Source organism: Psittacula echo (assembly GCF_963264785.1).
Source record: "Psittacula echo genome assembly, chromosome: 2".
Taxonomy (NCBI): domain Eukaryota; kingdom Metazoa; phylum Chordata; class Aves; order Psittaciformes; family Psittacidae; genus Psittacula; species Psittacula echo.
Genome location: NC_137737.1, coordinates 40,334,967 through 40,361,698, shown reverse-complemented (window position 1 = coordinate 40,361,698; position 26,732 = coordinate 40,334,967). Strand labels below are relative to the sequence as shown.

Sequence of the window (26,732 nt, the reverse complement as noted above, 5' to 3'; positions counted from 1 at the left end):
CTGGGACACGGAAAATTGCCCAGCGTTTTTGTGAGAACTTGTGCTTGCATTGGTAACAGTCTCATAATTACTTTTTCTTTTGGGGAAATGAAGGTGTTTTATAAGAAGGAAGTAGGAGCTGGCACAGCTGTAAAAGAGACTCCAGAGATTGAAAGAGTAAAGAAAAATCAACAGAATATTAGTTCGGTAAGTGTTATTAACATTAATTATTCTTCTGTGAGCAAATGGTGGTCAAATATTTTTTCCATCTTGCTTCCAAAAATTCTACCTTTTCATTTAACACTTCATTCAAATATTACTCCACTGTAATATTATGGATATAGAGCTCCAGTTTAGTAGAGTTAGAGCTCCACTCTAGTTTAGTTATTCTGTTTCCAGCAGTGGAGTTTCAAATAAAGAATCATGAAAAATAAGAAAAACCTTAAATATTTGAGGAAAGGGTTTTGTCTTTCAGGAGTGAGAAGCATGAAATGTATTTCCCAATATGTCAGAGTAAACAGCAGTTGTAATTAGCAATTTAGAAATATATTATATCACAAAAAATGAAAATCTGCAAAGTTCCTTAGGGTCTGCATGTATCATATAGGGGTTGGTACAGTTTGCACTCAAAGAAGAGGGAAACTGTGTCCAGGCTTGAGCTCTGTGAGAAGGTGCCTCTTTATATGCTGATGACAAGTTGGTCTGTGGATCTGATGAGACTGGTTCTGAATTGATGTTGTTTATCTAAGTATGCCCAGTGTCTCTAGCATTTTAATGGGCAACTAAAAATAAAATATCAAAATGAGAGTTTTCTACAAGTAGAACATGCTCTTCTGATAAATACTTAGCAAACTTGGAAAAGTGACTGCCAAGCAAGAAAACACTTGTAGAATCATAGAATACTTAGGGTCAGAAAGAACCTTACAATCATACAATCATCTGTTTCCAACTCCCCTGCCATGGGCAGGGACACCTCACACTAAACCATGTCACCCAAGGCTCTGTCCAACCTGGCCTTAAACAATAGAGCATTCACAACTTCCCTGGACAACCCGTTCCAGTGATGTATTAATCACTTCTTTGGAATTTTTTGTGTGGAGTTACCGGGGGGCATTTTTATGTTTGTGGCATGACTTTTGTGATTATCAGATGGTTTTTTAAAAATAAATTTTGAAAGTAACACGTAGACATGACACTAGATTGTGTTTAAATATTGCAATCCGAATTAGGGACTCTGGACACCTAGTCTACTAGAATCTCCTTGCTTACTGCGTAGTGTTAAATACTGCGTTTCCCACCAAAATAAGGTCAGGTAGCGAATTTCCATAAAACTTGGAAAAAAACTTGCAAGTTTTCTCTGCTCTGTCCATCAATTTTCATCTTGTCATTTTGAGTAACAGGGGAATTTGAAGATTCAGTGCAAGCTGTCTTGTGTTCTAAATTGTTAACTAGTGTTTCTGGCTCGAAGTTGTAGGTTTTCTTGATTTCAGGGTGGGTTTTTTTTTTGGGTTTTTTTTTTTTTTTTTGGTAGCTGTTTTGCTTTGTTTCTTTTATTTTTATTTTTTTTTTTTTGCTTGCTCCCCCATCCCCACCCCATGCAATCATCTGGTTGTTGTTTTGTTGTTGTTGATTCCCTCCCCTTCTCCCCCCTCCCCCAGTTTTCTACTGGCATTCTAGAAACAAAACCCTAATCTCTTGGTACCTATTTGATTTAGGGTTACCGCAGTCATTTATTTTGAGAGTAGTTACACAAACACACAGGATTGTTAGGAGTAGTCTTAATCTATTACTTTTTCTCAGTAACTTTCAAAATTAAATGGAAAAATAGTGTACAATGTTCTTGCTAGTTTAGAAGTCCTAAGTAGTGAAGAGGGGAGAATGAAAAGTAGATCCAGTATGCTAGTAAACACACTTGAACAAAAGCATATGAAGAGAAACACAAAATGCATTAGTGGTATGATGTAAGTAGCGTGGCCTTTACCTTGCTAGTCTGTGTGTAGAGTTAATGTTTTACAAAAGATACTTTATTATATATAGTGTACTTGAAATTACTTAAGTCTTGTATTGTATTTATTAAAAGTGTAGAATGCCAAATTTAAAGGCAGTGTGCAAGAAGGTTTTAAATTATATGTCAGTAAGAGGGAAAATATATTGTACAGTAAGAGGGAAATTATATTATGTAATTTACAGGAGTCCCAAAGGAAGGGTAAATTACACCAATTTTTACTCCATTAGATTAAAACATTTTATACATAGCTTTGGATTTAGCCAGAAGGACTTTGGATAGCTTTAAAACTATTTGCTGAACTAAATGAAACTGTGGAATAGAAGCACATCTGCAGTGCAAAAAACCCCAGAACACCAAACCAAAATAACACACACTGTACAAACTAGTCCATGCAAAAAAGGACATTGCATCATGTTCCGAAAGTGATGAGATACTTCCAGATGACCTGTATAGGAGACAAAGATCAGAACAGTCTGTTTTTAAATTCTGAAAAACAAGGTGGTGGCAGCCAAGATGGTTGAGCTCATCTCACCTGTTGTGATGACTGATTTGGAAGAAGCAGTCTTCTAAATAGTTGGAGTCAAGATCTCACGGAACATTAAAAGCAAACATGAGACCTATGGACTGCAACCGAATCTGAACTGAGAAGCTATGAATACTAAGTTTTTTGAAAATTTGTTTATATTGAGGGACAGGCAGGTCTAGAAACAGCAGTAGGAAGAAGGCTTTTGGGGGAAGATTCTAATTGTGGTTTTATATATGTGAAATCCATGAGGAAACCACTGTGATATGTCAGTCAACACCACAAAGCCGGGGTCTGATTAAAACTCAAGCAATGGACATTTTGAAGCATTTTAAGGACTAATGTCACTGCCAATTCTTGAGCTTACCTAATAGTCTCTATTGAAAAGCCCCTTTTTTCCCAGTGGTTTAGTACTTCTGCCAGTTCTAAACCATCTGGGCTGAAATTTTCCATTCCTGGTTTGTGCTTTGGATTGGTTTGGTTTTATTTATTTATTTATAAATTTCAGCCAAAGCAGGTTCCAAGTGTGAGCTTAGAGAAAAACAAGTTGTTTTGTCTCTGTTAAAAAATTTGGCACTCTCCAGAAATGCCATGTCTGGAGAAGAGAGTTGGAAATTATCTACTAAGTGAAATTTGGTGCAGGGAATTTGGGAGAAAGGGAGGCCGGGAGTGAGGAACTCAGTGTAGAATGGCTTGGTCGAAGCAAACAGGCCAGATGTGGGGAAAGATGGGCAAAGGTGATGTGCTCCTTGTACATAGGTGCTTCCTTCCAGAAGAGCTGAAGTAGAACCCAAGGTTGTTTAGACTCACCACTCCCTTGCTGTCAATGTCTGTCTGAGATACTCTTGGTTAAATATTTTTCCTTTTTTTAATTATAGAATCATAGAATAGTTAGGGTTGCAATGGACCTTAAGATCATCTAGTTCTAAGCCCCCTGTATCCACAGAGGTAACAAACTATGATTGTTCTTATGAGTTTGTGCAGTCCATCTAAACAAACCACAAGAGGCTTAAGATGAAGGCACATGAAGGAATGCACATTTGTAGTTTTTTAAATCAAGAGAAATTGCCTCCCCAAGAGGTGACTTTAGAGAGTATTGTTAATGTCACTAAGTCAAAACTCAAAAGAAAGGATTGGAGTTCAAGTCCCTGTGTCTAGACCTGAAGATCCATTGCCAAAGTAGGTGATTTTATGATTTGCCATAGAGGTGGACCTGCTCTGGTTTTCCGTTTTGCAAACTACAGTTCAATGGGAATTCCCAATTGAATGCAAGTGCTTTGTAATCCTATGTTTTTTTAAAATTATGTAGCCAGATTAGCTGTTACTTGTCTGTGCTCTCTAGTAAAAATAGAAAATAGTACTTTTCCTTGTCACAATTCCCTTTTCCTCATTTCACAGCAAAATTAGTGAATTAATGTGTGTGAAAAACTCAGATGCTTTAGCAAGGAGCCACGTAGAAGAAGAGTTCCTGAAGAAATCAGTAATTCTGTCATCAAAGCAGGACCTTAGAGCAGCTAAAGAAAAAAATCAAACCAATATGTCACAGTCTACGTGCAAATTACTCACTAAGTAAGGGTCATTGAATATATGTAATGAATGAAGAAAATCATCTTTTGATAATAGATAGAGTATAAAGCACTTTAAGAGGAAAAGAATGAAAAAGTATAAAATATATTAAAAGCTGTAAATGGCGCATATTTGTACAAAAGACAAAACTAAGGTTACATTTAAGTTAATTGTGTCATTTTCCAGTTTTTGAGTCCCTGGTTTTACAGCCTTAAAATGTATTCAGGAGAAGTTTTGTGTGCCACATTAATATAAAACCATACAAATCAATTAATTCTGCTGTTCCCTTGTTCTTAAAGTACTTTTCCTTCTTTGGGTTTCACTAATGAAAAATGTTTCCAACTATTATGCATCACTGCCCACACAATTTTGAATGTTTTTGTGAATTTTGTGTTTTACTATTGTAAAGAAAAAGAAAGCATGCTGTATCACTGTAAAGGATTGTTAATTTTACTATGGCATAAAAGATTTGAATCTCAATGTGCTGAATACTGGACAGGTATTTAGTAACAGACAGTAAGACAAAGACAATGCACAGATTTGTCCAAGATGACATTTTTGGATAGCATATGGAAAACAGAAGATACAATGCCTTTCTCTTTAGTACCACATTCACCTACCCTTACAATTCTTTCATTATGTTGAATTCCAGTTTTGGTACATATGGTGTATAACTGAAGAAATTCTAGTTCTGTGCATCTTTCAAATTATGGAGTCTACCATATCCAAACATACTACTGTTTAGAAGAGATTGGATGTGGCAAAAGGAGCAGTAAATACCTGACAGCATCTTTGAAGGCATCATCCATCCAAACATCTGCATTTCTCTGATATGCCTATGTGTGTTTTTAGAGAACTTGAATAAGACTTTGAGGTTGTCCACTCTTTTAAGAAGACATCTGTGAAGTGTTTGGTTTCTGAAACGGACTGGTAGACTCCATAGCAACAGAATAGCAAGACCAAGTCATAGTCAGAGTGATGTATATCTCCAAGTAGTATATCCGGGGTCCCAATTATCATGAAGATAACCACAGTCCCATGTGATGTGTATTCCCTCTGTAAGAGTTTTAGGATAGTAGGCATTTTATATACACTCTCTGCTTTATTATATCAAACAAGGTGCATTGGAGACCCTAGCAGCCTGTTTCAGAAATGAAATATAACCATTCATTTTCAGGTCAATATTGTTCATAACTGTGGTCCATCTGTGCAGTGTGTGTAAGGGAGAGATTACAAAATGTTTGTTGTGTTTTAATGCTTGTCTTTACCTTCTTTAATTTGCTAATAATTTGTAATATTTATTGTGCAGATTAAATACAAGGAAGAACTTCACCGTGCAACAACTATTTCTGATCCACCTGAACTGAGGAGAGTTAAAGAAAACCAGAAGAATATTAGCAATGTGTGCCTCATTTTCTTTGCTTTCACACTTCTCTCTGCTGTATTAAATTTGTTTGTGCCTCTGTGAATCTGTCTGTGGTGTCTGTCCACAAAGACTAATTTAATCAGTTAATGGTAAAATGGTAACTCTTTAGCCTTGCACTTTGATTAACATCAATGAGAGTGAAGTATTTCAGCTGAAAGTATCACTTGTTTGTGTCTGGAATAGAACTGTAAGAGGGTGAGTACTCAGTATTGTGTGAAAAGAGGTAGGTGTTTATTAAGGACTGGTATTTTCCATCCAGATGCAGTGTGCTCTTTAATGATGTCTAGCACAGTGTTGTATTTTGATTACTTGGAAGTGCCTGTGTAATTCTTTCTGCTGTGTTTCCTAGGTTCAGTACAAAGAACAGCTCTGCAAAGCTACACCTGTGAGTGTCACCCCTGAGATGGAAAGAGTCAAGAAAAATCAAGAGAATGTCAGCATGGGAAGTTGTTCTTGTTTAATCCTTATGTAATTTTTGAGTGCAGAGGATGAGTCCAAAGTTCTGCCTCCAGAAGATGTTCCTTTTCTTTACTTAGGTGCAGGCTCAGTACTGGAATGTCTTGAAAACCCTCTTTTATGAAGCAATTATGAAAAGCCATTGCTTGGTTTGGGAAATGGCATGTGAAGCATCATGTATTTGATTAGAGAAGTGGATGCAATGTTTTGAAATGTTTTTCTCTGTCTTGGATATTTGCAGGAAATCTAGATGGATTTTTTTTTTTTTTTTTTTTTTCAGAAGATCCTTTTCCAGCTTTTTTTTTTTTTTCCCTTTGCTTTGCTTTGTAAAAAAAAATGTCTACAGCTGTACTTACTCCAGCTCCCTTTCCTGTCTCTTTCTGGTTCCTCAGTAACCTTCCTATCAGTATTATTCCTATTTAGTATTTGATGGCTGACATAACCATTAGAAAGTCATACTGTTTGCAGGAGTGCAGGGAAGAAGACAAGGACTTTTCGAGCAGGCTGCTGCCTTCCTTCATTGGTGAAGTTGTACCCTGTTAATGAGTCTGAGAGACCCCCTGTTGTCCTCATTGAGAACTGCCACCAGCAGCCCTATTTCATGGGGTTACGAATAGCTATGATGTTTCCCTGGGATGTTCCTGCCACATTCCGCAGATTAATTTAGAGTTATAATTTTCAATAATACTGTCCCTCTATAAAAAACTGTTTGCTATTTATTTCTGGATTTATGCTGATAAATCTAGCTCTCCTAAAATGCATGCTGTTCAAACAACCCTGTTTTCTTAGGTGATTCACGCCAGCCAATGTAGTTCTACTGACGTCATTGTTTAACTTTCACCAATTTTTGTGTTGTGCACATTTCATGGGAAATTTAAATTCTCTTTCAGGTCACTGGAATAGCTTTGGGTGGAGATTCTTTAACTTCAGACATTTCTAGAAACATTAAGTCTTGAATCATAGAATTTTTCAGTTGGAATATGTTGATGCAGACAGACACCAAATGTGTTGTGTGGGAAGACAATTGCTTGAACAATATGTACATTAATGCTGCAGTGCACAGCAGAATTATGAGCATAAAGTATCAGCATAGTTATCCAAGAGTTTATTAAAAAAACTCCAAACCAAACAAAACTAAACAGTTTGTGTGGGAATACTTATTTTACATGAAACTATATGGATTGGCATAAATCATGGAAGAATCTCTACCTACTAAATATTTATCATAACTGACTTCCCAGTATTTGGGGCCAGGGTCATCTGTCAGTGCCACATCCTGTCCTTTAACCACTTCAGATACTAATCCTACCTTGAGTGTGCATTTGGTTAATGCATCATTGCTACAAAGCTATTTTGTTAAAAAGCAATAGAGGGGATATTCCTACAGTACATTTAAATAAACACATGGTGAAATTTAGGCAGTTAGGTTCAACTGGCAGTTGTCTGATGTATTGCACCTACTATGCTTACTCACCTTTGACTGCATAGAGTATAAAAGGAAGGACATGGATGGTATCCTTATAGAATCTCTGTGTTTCAACAAATATACTTTTACAGTGGGCATTGCTGAAATTCAGTTTTTCATGTGCTTTGCTTGACTTTACTGCATTATTTGTGGCTTGTCCCATTCTAAATATACTTCTGTATACAGCCAAAGACCAATGAGGTAAATGTCAAGATATTGTGTGCGTGTGTGTATATATCCACACAAATGCACTAATAAGAAGATTATAGAGAAAGAATTCAAGATTATGCTTCAAAAATCGAGTTTATAAGCTTTAATAAACTTCAAATGCATTTTAGCTTTTCAGCTGTTTCCTTGATGACCTTTTAAATCAGACATTTTAATGTAATGCAATGTGATACTGCTTTAGCTGAAATAGTATGTACTATTTTATTCTGTTAAATAATAGGTTCACTACAGAGAGCAGCCTGGCAAAGCTACTGCTGTGAGTGTCACTCCAGAGATAGAGAGAGTCAAGAAGAATCAAGACAATATCAGCTCGGCAAGTTGTTTCAATCTTTTTGTCATTTAGATTTTCAGTTGCTGTAGGAATATAACAAGGATATGCTTTTCCGTTTAGATTTGGTGTGTCAAATGAATCATTCACTGAATTAAATTTTTTTTAAATCCTTTGAGTATGTGCATTTCACATACGCACGGGCAACAAAAATATTCAGACTTGCCTGATTATTTTTGCAAAAAAAGTAAGTGGTTGTGTTCCACCAGTATTTTTCAAGGAGAGAGCCAATAGAGGTCAGCCCTTCTCTCAAGAATCTTCATCTCTTGGACCAGGTTTCAGTTGCTAGATTGCAGGAATAAATTACAGTAAAGAACAAAAGAAATGAGAATTTATCTTTAGTGAAAATTTAATCTTTTTAATGATTCAAAATATGGAAGCTTATAGCCATCCATTCCACTCTGAGACATGGCACCTATGGTAGAGCTGAATATTCCTAAATAGAGCCTATTAGTAAATAATGAAGAATAAAATACTGTATTTTCTTGGCTTTTATGATAAAACATTCTCTCCCCTTTTTTCTTTATTGCCACTACGATGGTGTAAGAAGCAGCAGATAGTTCTAATAAAGACCAAGGAAGAAGTCCAACAGGCATGCTGAAGAAAAGGACCAGACTAGTTGCATTACTGTCTGTGTCCTCAACACTGAAACATCAGTGACAAAGCCACTGTAGATGGTAAATAGAACAGATTTCATGCAAAGCCACTGTTTCAAGGTGACAGAAGAGAATTAGTACTAGTGAACACTTTAGAACTGAGTGTAGGAGTGAAAAGTAAAGTTGGTTGAATTTGTCAGAGGGTTTGTCTGATGAACAGAATCTGACCTTGTAACTACATATCTTAAGTAGTCTTAAAATACTTATGCTTATTTACTGAAGTCAATTAGTTTTGAGGTGCATAGTTAAAAATAAGAGGAAAACTTCCCAACAATTCTAGACTTTAATTTATTTATTTGTTTTTTTAATTTCTGAAAATTAAGCTTTCTTTTAATTTTTTCCCAAGTGATTCCTTCACTTCATTTCTCAAGATTTACAGGAATAAATACTCTTCTATGTTAAGGAGCTGTACACGAAAACCGAACTATGTTGGCTGTCTCTCTTCAGAAAATGCTTTATATTCAAAAGCATATATGGCTGAATATATTTGCTAAGAAAATGTGTTTAATTAAGAAGGGTTTGAAGAATATTGTCCTGGGTTCAGCTTAAACCATGATAAATATGGGGAGGGACTCTTCCTTAGGGACTGTAGTGATAGGACAAGGAGGAATGGGTTAAAACTTAAACACGAGAAGTTTAGATTGGATATAAGGAAGAAGTTCTTTACTGTAAGGGTGGTGAGGCACTGGAATGGGTTGCCCAGGGAAGTTGTGAATGCTCTATCCCTGGCGGTGTTCAAGGCCAGGTTGGATGAGGCCTTGGGTGGCATGGTTTAGTGTGAGGTGTCCCTGCCCATGGCAGGGGGGTTGGAACTAGATGATCTTAAGGTCCTTTCTAACCCTAACTATTCTATGATTCTATGATTCTAAATATGCAGTACCATATGTTTCTGTTTCTCTGTACATTGCTTCACACTTACCAAAGGAACGTAGACGCCAAGACTCGTATTTTCATAGGTATGTTGTGTTTAGGTACTGTGTAATTTTAAGGAAAGTTAGACAATTTCAATACTTGGTTTCTCTCATCACAAATACATGTTGAAATAGATTTGCACAACTGATTTGAGAGGTAATACTGTGAGTGTGAATATATAGGTAGATCTAAAATATTTACTAACATTCAATGCACAGGATACAATGCAGTGGAAGAACTAACAGCCCGTTAGTAGATTTCAACCAGCCAGAAGAAACTGTAAGAGTATTCACTCTATAACCAACAAGTAGGAGCAACTACTTTTACTGTTTTAGGATTTTGAGTGGGTTTTCCCCCTCTCCCCCCCCCCCCCTTTTAATAAGTAATGAACCAAGGTTCATATTTTTACAACTCTGTAAAATGCCACAAAAGAAGCAAATTAAGAGAAATGTGACAGGAGGTTCTGTACTTACTGATGAACAAGAGAGCCCAAATGTTTTCTTTGAAAACAGAATATTCACATTTGTACCAGACATGTTGCTTTTGTGCTGCTAGCAAAGACTAGCCACCAAACAGGAGTAAGAAGGGTGCTGAAGGACTAATCTGTTTGTAAGAGTTGAATTTCCTGGGGACCCAGGAGTTCTCAGCTAATCCCAACCTGGAGCAAACTTGAGGACAGAATTGGGGTCTGTCTGGGTAGTGAGAAGGTAGTTTATCATCAGCCATACAAATATGTTTTAAAGACGTCCAAGTTACAGTGATGTTTTCTTATATTTATCTTATTTTTCAGTTCACAAATTAATTATTTCATTTATGTCATTTAGACAGTCAAGAGTTTCAGCTTTCAGGTAAACGCTGTTTTCAAGTAAGTGATTGAGGGAATAAATTTGCCCTATGGCCTTTCTGATATACTAGCTCATCAGTATCCTTGCTCTGAAATAAGTTACTAGACAAAGAATGTAAAGAAAGAAACAAGAATAACATTGTCTATCATGATTTGGAAAGGTTTTCTGTTGCAGAGTGTGGTTCTCACCATCCTTTCTACTGTAAACAAAAACTTCATGTGTGCTGTTGCTGTTTTGCAGGTCAAGTACAGCAGTGATCAGAGGCAGATGAAAGGTAGATGTAGTGTGCTTCTAGACACACCTGAGCTAAGGCATGTCAAAGAAACACAAAACAACATCTCAATGGTAGGGTACTTTCTTCCTATAACTGAGTATACTAAGGAATGGCACTTCACTTCCACTGGATTTTGCCTTCCATTAATATAGGTAACTAATGAAACTCTGTGCTCAAGTATGGAAGGAATATTTTCTTCTTATGCCTGTCAGTGGAGTGTTTGCTAACTGCATATGACTGTAATGAACACTTTCAAAATACTAATAAACAGTTTTCTAACAGTTAAATGTCTGATCTTTTGTTTGTTTGAGTTTTTTTTCCTTAAAAAAGTACGTGCCTCATTTGAGCATCACACAGTTTGACTGGATTAGGTGACACACTTCACCTTGTGCCTGTGCACGTTCCTGGTTTCTGCGTGACTTTTGTTCTTGGAATGAGTTGTTTTGTGTGCATTTGCTTGTGTGAGAATGTTTGTCAATTCAATTCTTTGATGATTAAGACTATTTAAAAAGTAAATATGCATAATCAGTGGTACTATCTTTATAACTCTTACTAATACTGGTTTTGTTGCAACATTTGGTTGTATAACACTTTCTATCCTAATGTCCTTAGTTTTAATTACTTTTTTTTGTTGTTTTTTTGAAAGCAAGCTGCTTAGAATAACTGCAGTTCTTTCTAAAAAATATGTTTAAAGACAGCTAACATATGGTAAAATAAAAGAGCAAAAGAGTACCTTTTGCATGACACCTTGCATAAAATCAAAATTCCCAGTGAAAGAAAATACTTAAGTTCTTTAGAACTATTACTGATTGGGCATTTTTAGTTGTCTAATTTTAGTTGTATAGATGTAGTTGTCTACATCAGTAGAGAGCTATCCTATTTTAGAGAAGAAGGGAATGGGCCAAATGACCTCACAGACTTTTCCTGTCCTGTGTGACTGTAAGATGATGCTTTGCTGCTTGAGTTAATGACTAATTTAATGGAAAACAAAGGCAAAAATTATACTAAAATATCGGAAAGTTAGTGAGATAGAAAAGATTTGGCCATCCATCCAGCCTATTTCATGTGTGTAGCAAGTCTTTTATTGTGCAAAACCCAAACAATATATGTGCCTCATGAAACAAATATTCCTGCGTAGAATAACATTTGCTGTCAATGGCAGCTTGGGGAAAAATGTAAATTTTCTTGTTTTCCTAGGTAAAATATCATGAAGATTTTGAGAAGACAAAGGGTAGAGGCTTCACTCCAGTGGTAGATGATCCTGTAACAGAGCGTGTGCGGAAAAACACCCAAATTGTGAGTGACGCAGCATATAAAGGTGTGCATCCACATATTGTTGAAATGGATAGAAGACCTGGAATAATTGTTGGTAAGTGTTGCTCTTGAAAACAGTGTGGGAAAGCTGAAAGCTTCTACTTGTATTCTCCATTATAACCAAGAAAAATATTTCATTTTCACTTTTCACAGCATGAAACTTATGTTTTACTACTGGTTCAGTGCCAGCTTCTAGCAAAGTAATAATGGGAATGAATGGGAGATAAATTATCATTTGCTCTGTAATTTTTAGTTTTAAGTATGGGTAGTTGTTGCTATTACTTCAAGTTTGAATTTTGACTCTTCAAGAAAGGCTAAAATAATCTTCATTTTGCACAGAAGTGAGATGATGAAAGCTGTCATTCTCCAAGATATCAATGTTTAAATGTTGCAGACCAGTTTGAGATTTCCCCTTCTGTTATTCAGCAATTTCTCCAGAGCTGCACATGCTCCACTTACCTCTTGTTTTAGAATTTCATACAGCTTTCAAAGTATGTCAAGCTGTAATTCATCAACAACCCATTAGATCTCTGGTAAAAACACCACTATTCAGAAATGGTGTACTAAAAATTATTCAAGATAGGACCAGATGTTCAAGGGGTAGAATACGGATTGGTTTTGTATGTAGAGACAGAGTATTGCATTAAAATGTCATTTGAGGTATTCATAATAAACACTATCTCAAAATCAAAATGGATATTTGAAATCTCTTAAAAGTTATCTAGTCTGCTATGTCAAAGGAGATGGTAACCTGACCTTTCCTTAACTCTCCACCTCCTTCCCCCCCACACTTTTCTTTTTGTGTATCCTTTTTCTGTGTTTTTTTGTTTTTTTTTTTTTTGTTGGGTTTATTTTTGTGCTTTACAAGTGTAGACCCCAGAGGGTCTACATATGGAAAAACATGCTGAGATAGCCCTCTAAATCCTTCATACATAGTAATAATAGCAGGGGTTGACTTTAAGTCCACCTTTCAAAAATCAAAGGAAGTGCAGGTCAAGTGGACTAATCTGTGGATCATATAGTCCAACTTCTTGCCTAAAGCTGGGTTAACTATGTCTATATCATTCCTGGCAGATGCTGCTTCAGTCTTTTCCTTAAAGTCTCAAAATGAGTCTCTACCACATAAAGAAGTATATTTCTTTCCTTTTGTATAGCCACCTTTTATGTGTTCATAGCTACATCCTTATGTCAGAGGGGATTTCTCAAAACCAGCTGTTTAGAGAGCTCTCCCTGTGAAAGGTACTGATGCTTTTAGGACCACGCAAGTCTCAGAGGGTCTGCAACTTGTTAAGAAAATCTCTGTCTGTAGAGACCCAAGAACTTGAACTCACTTTCATGGCTAGAGTGGTGCAGCCAAAGAGAGAAATAAAAGTTCCTTTAAAACTGCAGTTTCATACACAGGTTGCAATATGCTGCTTAGTGTGCACTTCAAACCTCCTACTCTCTACTTCACTGCATGTGCGCTGTAGCCCTATGTAAGAATCATGTGCAATCCTGTATTCAGTAGCTGAAGGCTTGCTAGTGCAAAGGGATTAGCAATGAGATAAATAATTCTTGAGCTGTAAGTAACAGAAATATTAGTTCTGTTTATCACTTTAAAATACTGCAGTATCAAAACACACAGGAACTCTTGACAACCCAGGCCTGCTGAACAGCAAAATAGTACGACTATTTACAGAAAAGAGGCCATGACAAACCTGTGAGCTTAACGCACAGTGATATTTCAGCTAATGCTTTTTCAGAGTGAAATTCAGTTATAATATCTGCTTGTTTGGAAAGAAGCAGTGAGCTCCCTGCTCACAGAATGTCCTTGGCAGCTAGAAAAAAATTGCAGACTGAAAAAAACAGCTGTGTTTTTTCCTAGCTAATAATTGTTCAGCCAGTTAGCAAAAGTACCTCTGTGTTAGAGTCCATTTTGTTGTTTTTTAAGTATTATCGGTGAAGCTGTAGCAAGTTATTAAAATGCCTGATTGCTAAAATGAATTCCTCTGCTTTGGAAAATAGGTACTAGTTTTAACCTTGCTAAAGCCATTCTAAACCTATCAAGATAAATTAATGTAACTGAGCTTCAGATCTTTGACTAAAGGGCCTTCATAACTCTCATGTGAGTATAAGGATATTTTAAATTGGCAAGATTCTGATTCTGTATGTTATTTCAGACTACAGAGATGGACAAAATCAATACAAATGAATGATTGCTGCACTGATGCTGCCATGAAGCTGTACTTACTCTGTTTTTACTTACTAAGGCATGATCAAACAGGAAAGGCTGGGCATTCACCAGTTCCCCCACCCCTCTCAATCCTGTCAGTGCTTTATGTAGTTGCATAATTTATCACTGTCAGGATTAAAACATAGTTTATCAAAAGATTTTGCATTGACTTTTATTTGTTGTGTCAAGAGGGACTTAGCACTATGCCCCACCTTACGGGATTTGCAGTAGATAACACATAATGTACATACATTGAATGTATTCTGAAGCCATGGGATTTGTTTTATTAGCTTTTTCTGTTCTTTTTGGCTATTCATCTTTTGAAATATGATGTATATGGGGCGCCCAGAGTCCTACTTTACCTACCAACCCATTATTTAGCTTGCTGAACTCAAACCAGTGAAAGGACCAAGTTGGGAAGGCAGTTATTTTCCCTACTTCCAATGCTCTGAGTAAATCTTGCAGACAGGTCTGCCCAAGAAGTAAACCTTTAGCAGAAAGTGTAGATTTGTGCTTTAACTGATTGTACTTTGCATCAAGGTTTTATTTTAAACTGCTTTGGAGGGATTAAGTGATTATTATATTTTTAGACATAGCAGATAATAGAATTTTTTGGGTTGGAAAAGAGCTTTAAGATCATTGAGTCCAAGCATCAACCTAGCGCTGTCAAGTCCACCACTTAACCATATCCCTAAGCACCACATATACACATCTTTTAAATATCTCCCGGGATAGTGATTCCACCATTTCCATGGGCAGCCTGTTCCAATGCTTGACAACCCTTACGGTGAAGAAATTTTTCCTAATATCCAGTCTATGGGATATATACTGCCACATCTCTATGGAGTAAGGATGCTGTTGTTGGACTGAGGCAATATCTTATAACTGATGGTTTTGGTTCTGCTAGTGGAAAAGAGCTCTGATATGTCATACTTGTTCCCATTTGTTTAGACTTAAAATACTGTGGTTATATTTAGAAAAAGAATGCAAAATTTGGGGGAAAAAGTCCTGAAAATATTGTCAATGCTTAAAATGAATGCAATAAGTTCTTTTAAGCAGGAAATTAATGCTTTCTGATTCTTTCAAGTGAATATCTAGATTTTTTGGTTAATTTCTAGATGAAGTTGGTTGCTGATTGTTAAAAGTCATTCCTTTCATGCCTTTACTTCCTTTGTTGTTTGTCTGTCATAATTCCTATGCTTTGGGAAAAGATCTTAAAGTTTGGCGCACAGATCCTGGCTCCATCTTCGACATTGATCCTCTGGAGGACAATATTCAGTCTAGGAGTCTGCATATGCTTTCTGGTATTGCTTATATCCTGTCTTTTCCCCGATTCACCTTTTTATATTTATAACATTAAGTTGATACAGTAAATTTCCTGGTCAGTGTGCTAGCCATATGTTTTATAACTATGTTTTTGTATATATATATAAATAACTGTAGTATATTAAAAGCAGTACTTTATAGGAACTTCAGCTATAATCACATGTGCAGATAAGAAACAGTGAAATAAATCTTATCCTAAATAACAGTTATTCATACTGCTTACAAGCAGTCGCTTAAAAAGCACTGACCTACTTTGTCCTCACTATAAGTAGAATCTTCAAGTAGTTTGACCTTACTAAAATCTCAGAGATATAGAAGGTGGCCTATTTATGAAATTGGTTTCTTTTCTATGCACATTTTGCTTATATGGCACATGATCTTATGCCTTGTGCTATTCTTTGCAACTTCAGGGTGTTCATAATTTAAGGGTAAATGGAATAGCAGAGAAGGTAATGTAACAATAGACAGCAATGTTTTAGCTCTACAATTGTTTGGATTTTTTCCCCTAGAAGTGTTTGAATGTTTAATTTTGCACATTTATTTTCTTTGCTACCAATAGTTGAACTTTAAATATTTCTGAATGTCATAAAGTAGTATTTGCACATGCATTTGTATGCATGCTGGGATAAAGGAACGTTTTGATTTTCCACTGGAAGTTTTCATATGCTTCATGTTCATACCTTTTTTTTTTAACCCAGTATCTCAATCCTGCCTTCCGTTTCTGCTATTCTTTTAAAGCAGAGAACAAGATTAGCTGTACCTGATTTTGAAGCAACACTCTGAAGTCATAGTGTTTAACATGGATACAGAATTGTGAATAATTTACTTTTCTCTAATTTTAATGCCATCATTGTATGGCTATCAATGTTAGCAGTGTTGGGATTTTTGTTGTTGCTTGTCTTGGCACTTCTGTCATCTATTTATTGTGATATTCTTTCTTTCTACCATTGTAGAAAGAGCAAGCCGTTACAGTAAGCAGTATGTACATTCTACCAGTTTGGGAGAGTATAAATCAGATGGTTCAGACACAAACCCTACCTTTTCTTACTGCAGTGAGATAACAAGGCCATCTGACGAAGGAGGTATCCCTTATTCCCACCTTTTTTTACTAATCACACTATCACAGTGTGTTGAGACCTCACAGGCCTGTATTAACTCCATATTCTTGTATAGTCACAAGCCATTCGAAACTGTATAAGCTGTCACCTGATTGATTAGGAAAGCAAACCAAAATCTGAAGACTGCAAAGTTTCTTGCATGCCATATTGCTTTATTTTGTATTCTCTTTCACCATTTTGATAACGCTATTAGCCTGAAAGCCCTGCTAACTTACATTTACAGTACTCAAGGCGTGTTGTGTTTTTGCAAAACGTATACAAATCTGGTTTTTTGGTGTGGTGGTTTTTTTTTCCTCATCTCTTGAATGATGCAGTGTAAGTGAAAAAATGCACCTCTGAAGTGAAAATAAAATTACCTTGTGCTTTTTGGTGGGCAAATCAAGTGTATAGTAGTATTTTAGTGACTGAAGTACTTCTTCCCCTATTAAACTATGCAGGTGCTTGTGCCTCTCTGTTTCTATCCTAAAAAAAAAAAAAAAAAAGTGTATCAGTTGACAACTTTCTCACATATGAATGTTTAAGAAAACATGGTCTCAGCAGTTCGGGGACTGGGTTAATATTCAGCTGGGAAGCTTATATAGTCTGATATTGTTTAACATAGCTGTTGAGCTGGCAAATGAAGTTGCTAAGCCACTGTCCATCATATTTGAAAAATCATGGCAGTCAGGTGAAGTTCCTGCTGACTGGAAAAAGGGAAATATAACCCCCATTTTCAAGAAGGGGAAAATGGATGACCCAGGGAATTACAGATCAGTCAGTCCCACCTCTGTGCCTGGCAAAATCTTGGAGCAGATTCTCCTGGAAGGCATGCTAAGGCACATGAAAAACAACAAAGTGGTTGGTGACAGCCAGCATGGCTTCACTAAGGGGGAATCCTGCCTGACCAATTTGGTGGCCTTCTATAATGGGGCTACGGAACTGATGGACAGGGGTAGAGCAGTTGATGTCATCTACCTGGACTTGTGCAAAGTGTTCGACACTGTCCCACATGACATACTTGTCTCTAAATTGGAGAGACATCAATTTGATGGGTGGACCACTCAGTGGATAAAGAACTGGCTGGATGGCTGCACGCAAAGAGTTGTGGTCAATGGCTCGATGTCTGGCTGGAGACCAGTAACGAGTGGTGTCCCTCAGGGATCGGTGCTGGGACCGGTCTTGTTCAACATCTTTGTTGGTGACATGGACAGTGGGATTGAGTTGAGCCCTCAGCAAGTTTGCCGATGACGCCCAGCTGTGTGGTTCGGTTGATACGCTGGAGGGAAGGGATGCCATCCAGAGGGACCTTGACACGCTTGTGAGGTGGGCAGATGCCAACCTTATGAAGTTTAACCATGCCCAGTGCAAGGTCCTACACCTGGGTCAGAGCAATCTCAGGCACAGCTACAGGTTGGGCAGAGAAGAGATTCAGAACAGCCCTGCAGAGAAGGACTTGGGGGTGTTGGTTGATGAGAAAATGAACATGAGCCGGCTTCAGTGTGCGCTCGCAGCCCAGAAAGCCAACCGTATCCTGGGCTGCATCAAGAGAAGCGTGACCAGCAGGTCGAAAGAGGTGATCCTGCCTCTCTGCTCTGCTCTCGTGAGACCTCACTTGGAGTATTGTGTACAGTTCTGGTGTCCTCAACATAAAAAGGACATGGAACTGTTGGAACAAGTCCAGAGGAGGGCCATGAGGATGATCAGGGGACTGGAGCACCTCCTGTATGAAGATAGGCTGAGAAAGTTGGGGCTGTTCAGCCTGGAGAAGAGAAGGCTGCATGGAGACCTCATAGCAGCCTTCCAGTTTCTGAAGTGGGGCTATAGGGATGCTGAGGATGGACTCTTCATTAGGGACTGTAGCGATAGGACAATGGGTAACGGGTTCAAACTTAAACAGGGGAAGTTTAGATTGGATATAAGGAAGAAATTCTTTACTGTGAGGGTGGTGAGGCACTGGAATGAGTTGCCCAGGAAAGTTGTGAATGCTCCATCCTTGGTGGTGTTCAAGGCCAGGTTGAACAGAGCCTTGGGTGACATAGTTTAGTGTGAGGTGTCTCTGCCCATGGTAGGAGGGTTGGAACTAGATGATCTTAAGGTCCTTTCCAACCCTAGCTATTCTATGATTCTATGAACATGGATTAATATTAGAATACTTTTAGGAACCTGCATTCCCAGGTACAAAACCACATCTTGAGTCATACCACAGATTAGAATGAAATTTATTAAAATTATGGATAAGGGTCTAGTCATCCTAGTAGTATTGCAGTGGGTACTAGGCTTGAGTGGTGAATTGCAGGTATTCAGAAACATGGCATTCTAAATATATATTTTAAAAAAATAGTGATTTCTCCTTCTCAGCTGTGAAAGAATGTGCATTGAAAAGGGTGTCCAAAGGGTTACTAATTTATTTTATTTTGGTGTTTGTTTTTTTTGGGTTTTTTTTTTTTTTTTTTTTTTTTCAAGAAGGTGTGAAAAAATACTGCTACATTTAGTTGCCTGGCATCCTTGAATTACCCATGCTTTTAGGAGATTTTAAGGCATCTTAATTGTAGACTACACCTGTTTATGTCCTCCCAGTCACCAGAGTAATATGTTATTATAATGGCTAGTGTTTAGGATGTTTACATTGTGCTAAGTGCCATGTGAATACAGAGAAGCAGCTCTGATTAAGAAAACGTGAGGAAAAGTGTTCAGACTGAAGAACCAACTCTGACCAAAGAAGGAAATGCACGTCTTGACAGAACTGTAATCCCCTATATCATGTATGTTCATCTTTATTTGATATTTTAATTATATTCCCAAATATTTAAATAGATGATAGCAATAATGCATATCATGTTGGCTTTTATGTGTTTTTCTGTGATGATGTGACGTGGCCTTCACAGTCCAGTGCATATTGTCTCTCTGTATCTGTTCTGATCTTTTTTGGCTATATTCCTAGCCATTTTAACATTGTTTTGTCAGCTTGATTTGATTGTTAACAGATATTTTTTATTACTTGCCATATTGAGAATAGGAAATGGGTTTTATTTTCCCGGTTATTTTGGCACTAGCAAGCTTTCTTTTTTGTGTGTCTATTTAAATATATTGTTGTGGTGATGTGTTGAATAGATCCTTGCCAAGACCAACATATTTTAGCAAGATATTGTTTCCGCTTTTGACCCAGCTGGCTAGCCAGGGTTTGAGCACTTGCAGACAGTTCCCATTGCAGGGGAGAAATAAATGCCAGAGCTAAGTAATTTGACATAATCCTAACGATTTACAAGAAAATGCCATTTCTGTGAACACAGAAAAAAACCCCAAAACAACAGAAGATAGCATCTTTGGTCAAAAATACTATCCTTTTTCATGACAGCATCCTATCCCAAATGTTGTTATGCACATAGCCACAGGGTGAGTTTGCCCTTGACCTTTATATAGTATCTCTTATGGCATCTTATTTTAAGATGAGAACCAAATGAGAACCAAATCCATATTGCTGAGTTTTCATGGCTGTTTCTCATGGAGCTTGGCCTTTTAGATCTAGCAGTGTTTCTTCCTGGCAGTTGTTCAATCTGATGGTGTGCCAACATGAAAGTCAGTTGAAGATCTGTGACCAATTTTTACAAACTCTAAGTGTCTTTGGCCTTGTCTCATCATCCTTCAGATATATCTACATTGTTCAATTGCTAATTTATTCTAGATAACTTTACCAATATTTGACCCCCAATTCAAGTCTTCCACTGCCAATGCTGATGGAATTGTTCTTTAACCACCTCTCCCAGCCTTTAGCTAGGTCCCTGGCTTCATACCAGATGTTGAAGGCATAACTGTCTTTTCCTCACAGGGAGGCTATTAACATTGTTCGTTCACTAGAATTACTCTTCATGTTTGATTCCCTGACCATTATTTTAGATGATGGCATTGAGCTGAGCCAGATGCGCCTCCCTACAAAATCAGTAGATTTTTGCATTATATAAGTTCAAGAAATCCCTGTTCTCCCTTTTAGACTACTGCAGGTAAAACTGGATAGGAAACAATTGTTAAGGGTTTCCAGCAAGCCTGGTGAAAAGTAATGAATTTTAATTTTGAAATTATTTTGAAATTACTTTTCAGATTTGCTTGTCCTTTTTACAGCTTCTCCCTGCTAGTGTATTTCAAGGTTGACTTTATTACTTCATGGTATCATTGATTTTTTTTCTATACTGGACAGAAGGTGTTGCACTAGTTTCTCAGTCTGCCTGGATGCTTTGTAATTCGTTACTGTCCTAACACAGACTTCGTTTTTACTTGCAAACCGTTCTGTAGCACTTCCCAGAAATACTTGTTGCCACATTAGTTCTTGAAAAATTCTCAGATGTTTTTCAAGTAGTTATTTCCAGTTTGGTTAAAAAGTAACAGAAGCTAATGATTTCTCTCTTTCAATCCTGCATTTAACACTGGTATTGCAACATCTCAGACATGGAGCTATTAATTCAGTTTTGAGAAGGTTTTTCAGATTATTTTTGTCAGAAAGAGAAGTTGAGATGTATGGATCCCAGATTTATTTCTGTTTATAAAGACAGACCAGGCAGTTCCTTCCTCACAGAACACCATAGAAAAAAAGCAACAAGCAACAGTTTCTTTGCTTTTTAGCTATTTCTAGACAGCATTGTGTCTGACAGATTTCTCAACTGCTTGTTTGTGGGTTTTGTTTTTGTTTTTTGGTTGGTTTTTTTTTAAGTTTCTTTATAAAGTCTTTTCTGTCTGTCCTGATTTTCTGTGCAGCCTTCACTCTGTTCCACCCACCCCCCCAGTTCATACACTCTTTTGCTTTGCTTTCTACCCTACAAGTAAGGTCCCATCATGTTAGTTTGCATTTAGGCACCAGGAGAATATGGCTCACATGACTCAACCCCTGTCAAGTCTGTGTTGGACAGTCGCATTTGTATTTCAACCATTTACTCCATGAAGGAAATGAATTGCTTTTACATATAATTATGGAGTTTTCAGTGTCTGATGAGAGAAAGGACCACAGATATCACCTAATTGGACTTACTTGTATCCATGGTTGCTACAAAGTTTTTCAGAAGTTGTGTTAAAGTATGTTTTTTTATAAAAATATCTTCTCCTATTTTAAGGTCTTCATATAAAATTAATCCACCATCTTTTGCTAGTAGCTAACTTCAGTAAGTCAAAATGACATTTAGCTCACACCCTCCTGACTCAAGACTGTTTTGTTTAGTTCCATTCCCCCAAGGGTTAGAGTAAAAATGCTTGAAAGTAACACAAGTTCACAATATTGGAGACTTTTTTTAAAAGGCTTGTTATTTTAGAACACTTTACATATATGTATTTTTCACAGTAGTTCAATCTCCAGAGACTGAGGGGAAGGAAGGACTTTTTAACACTAAAGTGTTAATATATGGTACAATGTAAGATACGGAAATTAATTTGGGGTATATGATCCAGTATCAGTCACAGAAACCGAACTCAGTTGCTCAAAACTGTGTGTGCAGGTATAGAGAAAGAGTAGCAAGATAAAATGAAGGCTGCAAGTAAACCTGTAAGATTAATGAATATTTTTCTTGAGGCCCATTGTTTGTAGTAAGCAAAGAAACAACGTACTACAACCAGAAGAAATGCTGGTTTTGGATTAAAATATCAAACAGTTTAAGTCTTTGAGAAGGCAGAAACTTGTCCTTAAGAGAGTTGACCTAGTGTCTACATGGGTCACTCTGCTACTACTGGAACAAGTTTCAGGCTTTGCCATGATGTCAAGGAAATGACTACACATTTGTCTATTACTAGAACAGCGTCTTCGTGACTTGTGAGGTGATAGTAGGTGAGCCATGGCATTGCTACTAGGGCTACTGGTTTTGTCACTTCTGTTTTGCATTGGTCTTTGTCTCATTTTGAGGTGAAGAGTTTCTCTTAGAGCATTTGGAATGAGAAGACCCATCTGCACTGAAAAGTACTCACTGTACTCTCATTTTGCTGTTACTTATTCATTCTTCTCCCCTCTCTCTCTCTCTTTTATTATGCAACAATTTGTGTGCACATTCTGCTTTCATTATATTCTATTGAAAGTGTTTTCCTTAGAGTTACCCCTTTGGTTTTAGTTATCAGAGTTCTTTTATGCTGCTTTCCTTCAGTCTTGTTTCAACTGCGGAATGTTTTCATTTCACTTTCTAATATTCTTCCTTCTCTCAGTTTTTACTTCAGTTATCTTTCAGTTTATCGTATCTCTGTGGGGCTTTCTGTTTAGCTCTCTCCTGTTTTTCTTTGATTGAAATCATCAGGATTTTATTTAATATTACCAAGTTCTGCTTTCAGTCTTAAGGCTTCTACTTTAAAATGAGCTTAATGAACATCCTGTAGTAGATGAATAATTTTTTTTTTTTTCCTTGATACACCGTTTATTTCTTTTTAGTTGAAACATTTTAGTTTGGCTTTCTCCCAGTTTGCTTTTGGCTTCCTGTTTTTTTGTTTTCTATTTCCCTTTGATTTCTATTTTAATTGGTGTGCATCAGTATATAGATATGATATATAAATTTTTCCTTACCATATGTTCAGAATTTTTCAGTGTATTAAAGTGTCTCTTTATTCTCATTTTAAATTGTGTGTAGTCTGTAGATGGAGAAAAGTCAGAGGTGAGTATCAGTTTCTTTCAGTCACAGATATGTGGTTACTCTTCTCTTTGGGGAAAAAAAACACCCCAAACTGAAAACCTTGATTTCTTCATTATTTTCTAAGTCATCATCGTATCTTAAAAACTATTCAGAAGTCAGTTTGTCGCAGATGGAAATCAATTTTGGTGTACTCCCAAAAGCTCATGTTATATAGGAAAACAGTGAGTATTAGGAGAGTATTTGTAGAGTATTTCAAGTGCCTTTTGTTTCATTTTAGAAATCAATGCTAAAATTTTATCTATTTGGTTGGAGCCAGTGTGTTACTGATTGGCTGCATGTTCACTAGACAAGTAGTAAGAAGTAACGTTAAGAGGCCTTGATGTGAGGTTTCTTTATTTTGATGAAAAGGGTCTGTCACTAACACTTAGGCCTCTCACTTTGCCTTTACCTGGGAAACTACCTTCTGATCACACTGGGAATCGAAATACACAAATTTCAACAAACCATGAAATTCTACTCATATCTTGATAGTCTTAATTTTTGTTATCTACCTTAAAAATAACCCATAGGTTGCTATGACAAAAGTTAAAATTCATACTAGATGCTTCATTGATACTGCATAACAATTGGTCAGATCCAGAAAAGATTATTACAAAAAACCTTCGAGGAATAAATATGGCAAATGCGCATGCTGGCAACTTGACTCCAAAGTCTATGAAAGCTGCAGAAAACACAGCATCATCGTGTCTTCCTGTGGGATATTGGTACTTAAAATTTTGAAGTCTTTGTATAGCTCAGAGTGGAAGTTAAGTCAACGAGAAACATTAAGTCCTTTATCTCTTTCCCTAGTGGCATGTCCTCCTTGTGTGATATGAACTTTATGAAGAAAAAAGGCTCCAGAGTAGTTGTGCCTGCTCCCTTCCCTTTCTCCAAACTCCAGGGGTTATCTTTCTCCTTTACTCACCAAGGCAGGAACGTGTTGTAGGCCATTAAAAGAACTGTTTGAATTGCAGTGTGAACTTAGCCCTGCAAACAGAAAATGTAGACTTTATGTATTACTGTACACACTGTACACATACGCTACAGCTGAGCACTGACATTTCAAACATTGATTTCGGGGATGTCTCCTCTCCCCTATCACACAAACAGTATCTGTGACTCTATATAAAATGCTTATTTGTAGAATTTAGAATAGAATAGTTAGGGTTGGAAAGGACTTTAAGATCATCTAGTTCCAACCCCTATTTGCCTGAGGTTTTGACATCCAACCATATGTACCACAAAAATCCTAGAATAAGGAACTGTGCTGCTACTTCTGCTCCTTATTATTTTGCTTAGAAGACAAACTAGTGAGGTGAAGTAGAGAAAAAAAATGACTCTCAGATGCTGGAATGGCAGGGATGCTGTCTGCTATGTTGACCAGGAAGTCTACTTGTGTTTGGACAGTTTTAATGCTCTTACTCCAGTGGAAGGTGGAAGAAAAGGAAAGGAGACAGAATTTGGTTCCATTCCTTGCTCTGTCATTCCCATCATTTTTATAAAAAACATCATTTTGAGGATGGGAAAAATCACCATTAGTAAAAGACAAGTCAAAGAAAAAAGGGGGATAATACTAGACTGCTCTTTATATTGTAATATGGAGATTTGTCTTCCATTTCCAGGTGCAGCTGGCAGGAATACACAGCAGAAATCCTTCACCCCTCTTTGTATTCATATTCAGTTGCTAAGCTCTCATTTTAAGGAGGTCAAGCAGAATGACACAGCAGTTATATTTTCTTCTCTGTCAGCCAAGGAAGAATGGTTCTTTTATGCTAGGTAGCTGAACTCTGTTTCCGTAACATTGTTCCCTAGAGTCCAGTAATCAAACATGGCATTTGGTGGGAGAGGAATTGTAGATTTCACAGGAAGAACTATAGGCTTTTGTGGGTTTCTTGTCCCCTTTCAAGCGTATCAGCAGGCTGCACTGCCACAGAAGGCTGAACACATCAAAACAGTACTCTGTGTACTCCCTGTTGGTGAGGGTTGCGTCTACACTTCTCCTATCCACTAGACTCTTACATCTGTTTCAGACTTTTTATATATATATATATATATATATATATATATATGTATTTTTTGGACTGGATGGTGCTCTGATTTTGCTTCTTTTACATGCAGGCACCCAGCAGGTTTACCAACCTGAAAGGTAATGTGTAGGAAAAAATTGCCTGCTTTCACTCAAAAGCATCATAGTAAAACAGATGATTTTATCTTCTTAAGTGTATAATTTAGTACAAATTATTGCAGTCAAATAATAATACAATAAATAATAAATACCTCACTCATAAACCTCTTGTGGTATTTTTGAACTTGGGATATACTTCTCTGTGTATGTAGTATGGGCACAAGTGCATGCATGTTTGGTAACTGATACCAGAAATAATTTAGCATGAACAGTTTTTGTTGTTAGAGAGCTTGTGCTCCAGAATTGGTGTCTTCTGCGCTTCCATTCTCAAATAAATTTTTACTGAAGCAATATGGTTTACTTTGTAATGGTTTCCTGTAACCGTATCCTGTACACCCTAAGGACAGTTCTTGTTCAGGCAGCAAGACAGCTCTCTCCCTAATGGAGATTGCACCTTTCATTTGAAGGAGGTGTGTTTTGCATTTTCAGCTTCTTCCTCCTGTTTTGCAGTGATCCATAATGTTCAAAGGACAGGGTTGTTTTTTTCTGATTAAAAAGAATGACATTACAGTTGGAGGGGTTTTTGAAAACAGTGAGAGGTTTCCTGGTGTTAAAAAGGTGATACCTTTTCAGCTTTAGATTGAGGTAAGAAGGAAAATTAAATGCAAGGTGAGTTGAAAGAGTTCGGATTTCAGTTAGAAACAGGTTGGGTGTGTTCCTTACACATGTTATTTAGGTTTCTGTGAAAAAAAGATTTCTGATTGCTTAATTCATAATTTGGTCTCTTTTCAATAATCCATTTCAGCCTTGTAAGCCATGTAAGTATAGGAATCCAGAATGGCAATGGGACCACATTTATGCACTGTCTTGAGCATTACGTCCTAGTCTTGAATACCAAACTTTTATTGTCCTCTGCTGAGTGCTTTGTTAATGCAGAACATGAGAGAAATCAGTCCAGAAAATTAGATTTTATTATTTTCCACTACAATGATGTAGGAAATATCTGTAAAACCTTATTTTTTAATGTAAATGTAGCACTGCAAGTGAGGGCTTAGTTAAGTTTTGATCAAGGTTTGATTTAGGGCTCTGGGAATAAAAATAAATATCCCACATTGGTTGTAATACATTAAGATATAAATTGTAGTTCATTTGAAAGCACATTTTCATTCCGTGTGTGTTCACAGAGGATGAGTTAATGTTCCAGGGAGAGCTTTACATTTCACAGTTCCAAAATATTTTTGCTTAGATTCTCTCTGCCTATATTTGATTCCCATGCTGCTTTCCCATACCCTTGACGTCTGGCAGCATCAAATGGTAATTCACACACATGGAGGTGGAGGTGAATTCAGAAGAGACCTCATTT

General features: G+C 37.0%; 1 protein-coding gene across 2 annotated transcripts in view; it reads left to right on the top strand.

The window, feature by feature from the left end:
* The window catches only part of NEBL (nebulette), a gene marked incomplete at its 5' end in the record, with an annotated part of 255,423 nt that overhangs the window by 215,507 nt on the left and 13,184 nt on the right, over window positions 1-26,732 (top strand). Inside the window, 2 exons of one of the 2 annotated variants that reach the window (XM_080639463.1) lie at window positions 11,864-12,035; window positions 15,404-15,496. In XM_080639463.1, coding sequence (XP_080495589.1) covers window positions 11,864-12,035; window positions 15,404-15,496 — 265 coding nt within the window. The remainder of the gene's footprint in view (window positions 1-11,863; window positions 12,036-15,403; window positions 15,497-26,732) is intronic. The other variant, XM_080639464.1, reaches the window with a different exon arrangement.